Genomic DNA, 5,792 nt, shown 5'->3' with positions numbered 1-5,792 from the left:
GGATACTTACCATTAACCAAAGGGTCCATGGATCCAGGCTGGGAACCCCTGGCCTAATGTCACTTTAGGGATGTACAATCAATGTATGTGTACTAGTTATCTGATGTATTTATATTTATTGTTTTAAGTTATTGTGTTCTTTATCTCATTGTGGTTTTTTTTGTGCTGCATCGGATCCGGAGTAACAATTATTTCATTCTCCTTGACAGGAAATGACATTAAGCAATAAATATCGGGAGGAGATGGGTGTACTTACTGCACTGAACTTCCTCTGTTCCTCTTGGCAGGGGGAAAGGCCAGGAGAAGCCATTGCTGTCTCTGGCCCTGGAGAAGCACGACATCCCCATTGTTGTCGGAGTTGCTGTATCCCTCATCATGATCTTTCTTACGATGTGTGTATACTCCGTCAAGCAGAGGAAGGCTGGGCGCAGGGAGGTGGAGAGATGCAGTAAGTCCCCCGCTGTGATCGGACGCAGTTTCATAAGCTTGAAGGTGGCGCACACAGATCGAACCGCCAGGCCTTTCCAATCTGCACATGCAGGCACCTCTCAGTCTCCACCCAACTAACCTGCTGCTCGTTCCAGACTCATGACCTGGAGCCTATTTAACCCCTGTTCTCATCCACAGACCTCATTCACTCTTTGAACCAGCTGGCCTCAGCCAGCTGCTCCCAGATTTCACTCCTCTTGCCTAAAGTTTACCTCGTTGCCTGTTGTCTTTAGTTTCTGTTCCCTCTCGTTTTGTGACCCCTCGTGGCTTGTTACTTTGCTGTCTATTATTAAAGTTATCAGTCACCGCTGAATCATCTCTGATGAACTGCTTTTGGGTCAAGCCCAAATTTCCTGACGAGAGATGGTGGATCTGGGTTCAATTACGGGTTAAGGGAATGTGGTGAACTATGTGCCTGTCGGGACACGCCCCTGCTGACTGCTCCTGTGGCTCCTCCCACAGGCCCCCTGTATAAAGGAGACCTGCGGCCTGAAGATCGGCCTCAGTCTCCAGGACCTTGTATGATAGACACTCACTCCTGGTTCCTTCTTCCAGTCAATAAAAGCCGATATCTCGCCTACGTCTCAGTGTGAGTTATTGATGGTGCATCAATTTTATTGACTGGAAGTTTTAAAACATGGAACCCGTTTTGCGTCCGGACCGGTTGGATTTGGACCCTCAAGACCCTGACGCGGCTCTCGCTTTTGAACACTGGCTTGCATGCTTCCAATCGTACTTGGCGGAGCTTCGTGCGACTGAACCCGCCGTTATGCACAGAATCCTACTCTCGAGGGTCTCCTCCAAAGTTTACTCCTTTATCCGGGACCTGCCGACCTACGAAGGGGCACTGGACGCCCTCAAACGACAGTACCTGCGGCCGGTGAACACCGTCTACGCAAGACATCGCTTAGCTACCCGGCAACAGCGGCCTGGCGAATCGTGCGCTGAGTTTCTCCGAGCACTACAGACACTCGTCCGAGCTTGTGACTGCAAGACGCTCACGGCAGAACAGCATGCGGAGCTGCTGGTGCGAGACGCCTTTGTGACGGGACTGCGGTCAGTGTACATGCGCCAGCGGCTGCTGGAGAACTCGGATCTTACCTTAAGCTCGGCGATAGAGAAGGCCAACGCTCTAGAAGCTGCGCGGCATAACGCCGACGCTGTCCAGTCGCGCGATTCCCCGCCGGTTTCGTGGACGCCTCAGACCCCGCCACCGCCGGCTCCCGGGAGCGAATTCGCCAACGCCGCCGCCTGTCGCCATTCCACGAGCTCCCCGACCCAGACCACGGCTGTGGCCCGTAAGAAACTCGTGCTTTGTTATTTCTGTGGCCAAAAGAAACATCCTCGACAACGCTGTCCAGCGCGAGAAGCGACCTGCTCCAGCTGCGGAAAGCGGGGCCACTTCGCCAAGGTCTGTAAGTCTCAACCTCGAGCGGAGTGCAGCGCTGCGGGTGAAACGTGGGGGCCGCCATCTTGCATGCCGGGATGTGGGCGGCCATCTTTGTCGACGTCAGCACGCCCCGCCCCCGATCCTCGGATGCTGACCGGGTACCCCGGATGTGAGCGGCCATCTTTGTCGGCGTCAGCATGCCCCGCCCCCGACCCTCCGATGCTGACCGGGTACCCCGACGGCGATCCAACTCTGGCCACTGTGACTCTCGACCAAAGCGCCCCACACCAGCTTGCAAGATCCATGATGGACATCCAGGTGGAGGGGCATTGGACTGGATGCCTGTTTGACACGGGCAGCACTGGGAGTTTTATTCACCCGGACACAGTGCAACGCTGCGGACTTGCTACGCGGCCGGTCAGTCGGAGGTTCCATTTGGCCTCTGGGTCGCAGTCCGCAGACATCCGGGCGGGTTGTGTAGCGACTTTGGTGGTGCAAGGCACAGAATATCGGGACTTTGAACTGCTGGTCATGCCTAATCTGTGTGCACCTGTGCTATTGGGACTGGACTTCCAGAGCCATCTCGAAAGTGTGACTATGGTATACGACAGGCCCCTCCCACCACTCACTGTCAAGAATCCTCAGTTTTGTGGGACTTCTTCACATACCCCGCTACTGACCACACACACACACGGACACACACATCCCATCCAGAACCAGGCCAACAGCTGCGCTACCGACACTTGCAGCCTCTCCACTCTCAAGATCCCTCCCCCACCGCTGTTCGCCAACCTGACCCCCGACTGTAACCCTGTGGCAACCAAAAGCAGGAGGTACAGCGCGGGGGACCGGGCCTTCATTCAGTCGGAGGTGCAGCGGCTGCTCAGGGAGGGGATCATTGAGCCGAGCACAAGCCCTTGGAGGGCCCAGGTGGTTGTTGTTCGGACTGGGCAGAAAAATAGGATGGTGGTGGACTATAGTCAAACCATCAATAGGTTTACGCAGCTTGACGCATACCCCCTACCCCGCATCGCGGATATGGTCAACCAGATTGCTCAGTATAAGGTGTACTCGACAATAGATCTGAAATCCGCTTATCACCAGCTCCCCATCTGCCCAGAGGACCGCCCCTACACCGCCTTCGAGGCGGGCGGCCGGCTCTATCACTTCCTGCGCGTCCCTTTCGGTGTCACGAATGGTGTCTCTGTCTTCCAGAGGGAAATGGACCGGATGGTGGACCAGTACCAACTGCGGGCCACATTTCCCTATCTGGATAACATCACCATCTGTGGTCATGACAGGCCAGATCACGACGCCAACCTCCAACGGTTTCTCCAAGTGGCCGCAGCTCTGAACCTTACTTATAACAGGGACAAGTGTGTTTTTGGTACCACCCGCCTTGCTATACTTGGGTATGTCGTGGAAAACGGGGTTATTGGGCCTGATCCCGAACGTATGCGCCCCCTGTTAGAGCTCCCTCTTCCCACCACTCTCAAGGCCCTCAGACGGTGCCTGGGGTTTTTTTCCTATTACGCCCAATGGGTCCCCCATTACGCAGACAAGGCTCGCCCCCTGGTCAAGTCTACCTCGTTTCCCCTCTCTGCTGAGGCCTGCGCGGCCTTCAACTGCATTAAAGCGGACATTGCCAAAGCTACGATGCATGCAGTGGACGAGACCGCTCCCTTCCAAGTGGAGTGTGATGCCTCCGATTTCGCTCTGGCTGCTACCCTTAATCAGGAAGGCAGACCAGTAGCATTCTTTTCTCGCACCCTCCAAGGCTCTGAAATTCAGCACTCCGCGGTGGAGAAAGAAGCCCAGGCCATAGTGGAGGCTGTTAGGCACTGGAGGCACTATCTTGCTGGCAAAAGATTCACTGTGCTGACCGACCAGCGCTCGGTTGCGTTCCTGTTCAGCAACCAACAGCGGGGCAAGATCAAAAATGATAAGATTTTGCGGTGGAGGATAGAACTCTCCACCTACACCTATGATATCCTGTACCGGCCTGGCAGACTCAATGAGCCCCCTGATGCCCTATCCCGGGGAACATGTGCTAGCACACAGCTCGACCAGCTGTACGCCCTTCATGCACAACTTTGCCATCTGGGGGTCACCCGATTTTACCATTTTGTGAAAGCTCGGAACCTGCCGTACTCCCTGGAGGACATCAGGACGATGACCAGGGACTGCCAAATTTGTGCCGAGTGCAAACCGCACTTCTACTGTCCTGACACGGCACAACTTGTCAAGGCCACCCGCCCTTTTGAACGCCTGAGTGTTGACTTTAAGGGCCCCCTTCCCTCCACTGACCGCAATGTCTATTTTCTCAGTGTTATTGACGAGTTCTCACGGTTCCCCTTTGCCATCCCCTGCCCCGACACCACTGCCACGTCCGTCATAAAAGCCCTGCGCCAGCTCTTCACTCTGTTCGGGTATCCCTGCTATATCCACAGTGATAGAGGGTCCTCCTTTATGAGTGAGGAGCTGCGCCAGTACTTGCTAGCTAGGGGCATTGCTACCAGTCGGACCACGAGTTATAATCCCCGGGGTAATGGCCAGGTAGAGCGGGAGAATGCCACAGTGTGGAAGGCCACACTTTTAGCCCTTAAGTCCAAAGGGTTGCCGGTCTCTCGATGGCAGGAGGTCCTCCCTGAGGCACTGCACTCTATCCGCTCTCTGTTATGTACGTCCACCAATGCCACCCCTCACAAACGCCTATTCTCTTTTCCCAGGAAGTCTGTCACTGGGACCACCCTACCAGTTTGGCTGACGTCCCCGGGGCCAGTGCTGCTCCGGAAACATGTGAGGAGCAATAAATACTCCCCGCTGGTGGAGAGGGTTCACCTTCTCCATGCGAACCCCCAGTATGCTTACGTGGTCTTACCTGATGGGCGGGAGGACACGGTCTCCATCCGCGACCTGGCACCCGCAGGTGCAGCAGACCACTACCCTGAAGGCTCTCCGGTAACTGTGAACCCTGCACCAGAGGTGACACCGTACTCACCAGGCCCTACACAGACTCCTCACGACACTTGTATACCGGGCGTTTCGTACGCATTTATACCAGGCGCCTCGCACATGCATGAGGGATCACCGGCACCTAGTGGGCAAGAACACGCGCAACCCCCGTCCCCTGTGCAATCGCCAATGTTGCCGGCACCTATGCGGTCACAGCCGGTGCTACGTAGATCGCAGCGACAGATTCGACCGCCTGATCGGCTTGACTTGTAAGAACCTTCGCTACATGAGGACTTTTTCAAACGAAGGGGGGGTGAATGTGGTGAACTATGTGCCTGTCGGGACACGCCCCTGCTGACTGCTCCTGTGGCTCCTCCCACAGGCCCCCTGTATAAAGGAGACCTGCGGCCTGAAGATCGGCCTCAGTCTCCAGGACCTTGTATGATAGACACTCACTCCTGGTTCCTTCTTCCAGTCAATAAAAGCCGATATCTCGCCTACGTCTTAGTGTGAGTTATTGATGGTGCATCAGGGAAGTTTGTATAGGTACATGGATAGGTGGGGTAGGGAAGCTAATGGCCCACTTGCAGGTTGATGGAATGAAGCACAGACTTGACAGGCCAAAGAGACCATTTCTGTGCTGAACTTCTCCAGCACTCTACAATTTGAAGGGAAGCTGCAGACTCAAGATGCCAAACCAGACCTGCTTTGGTCTCTAAAGCAAGCTCAACTCTGCCTCTCCTAATTTTATAAGCATCGACCAGTCTCCTCTCAGCCTCAGATGCACCGTTTGAACAACATGACACAAGGATAGGCCATAGGTTAAAGAAGAAAGATGAAATATTTAAGGGGAACCTGAGGGGGAACTTTTTCACCCTGTGGGCTGTGAGAGTGTGGAACAAGCTGCCGGCAGAAGTGGTGGATGTGGGTTTTATTTCAAAGTTTAAGAGAAGTTTGG

General features: G+C 54.8%; 1 protein-coding gene across 1 annotated transcript; it reads left to right on the top strand.

Moving 5' to 3' along the window:
- Nucleotides 1-1,007: 1,007 nt before the first annotated feature.
- On the top strand, nt 1,008-5,287 carry LOC132407454 (uncharacterized). The gene is made up of 2 exons (XM_059993983.1): nt 1,008-3,291; nt 4,609-5,287. Exons 1-2 carry the CDS (start codon nt 1,127-1,129, stop codon nt 5,105-5,107), a joined length of 2,664 nt encoding a protein of 887 aa, XP_059849966.1. The 5' UTR covers nt 1,008-1,126; the 3' UTR covers nt 5,108-5,287.
- Nucleotides 5,288-5,792: the final 505 nt, after the last annotated feature.

The sequence above is a fragment of the Hypanus sabinus genome, chromosome 18 (assembly GCF_030144855.1).
Source record: "Hypanus sabinus isolate sHypSab1 chromosome 18, sHypSab1.hap1, whole genome shotgun sequence".
NCBI lineage: Eukaryota > Metazoa > Chordata > Chondrichthyes > Myliobatiformes > Dasyatidae > Hypanus > Hypanus sabinus.
This window is presented reverse-complemented; position numbering and strand designations above follow the sequence as displayed.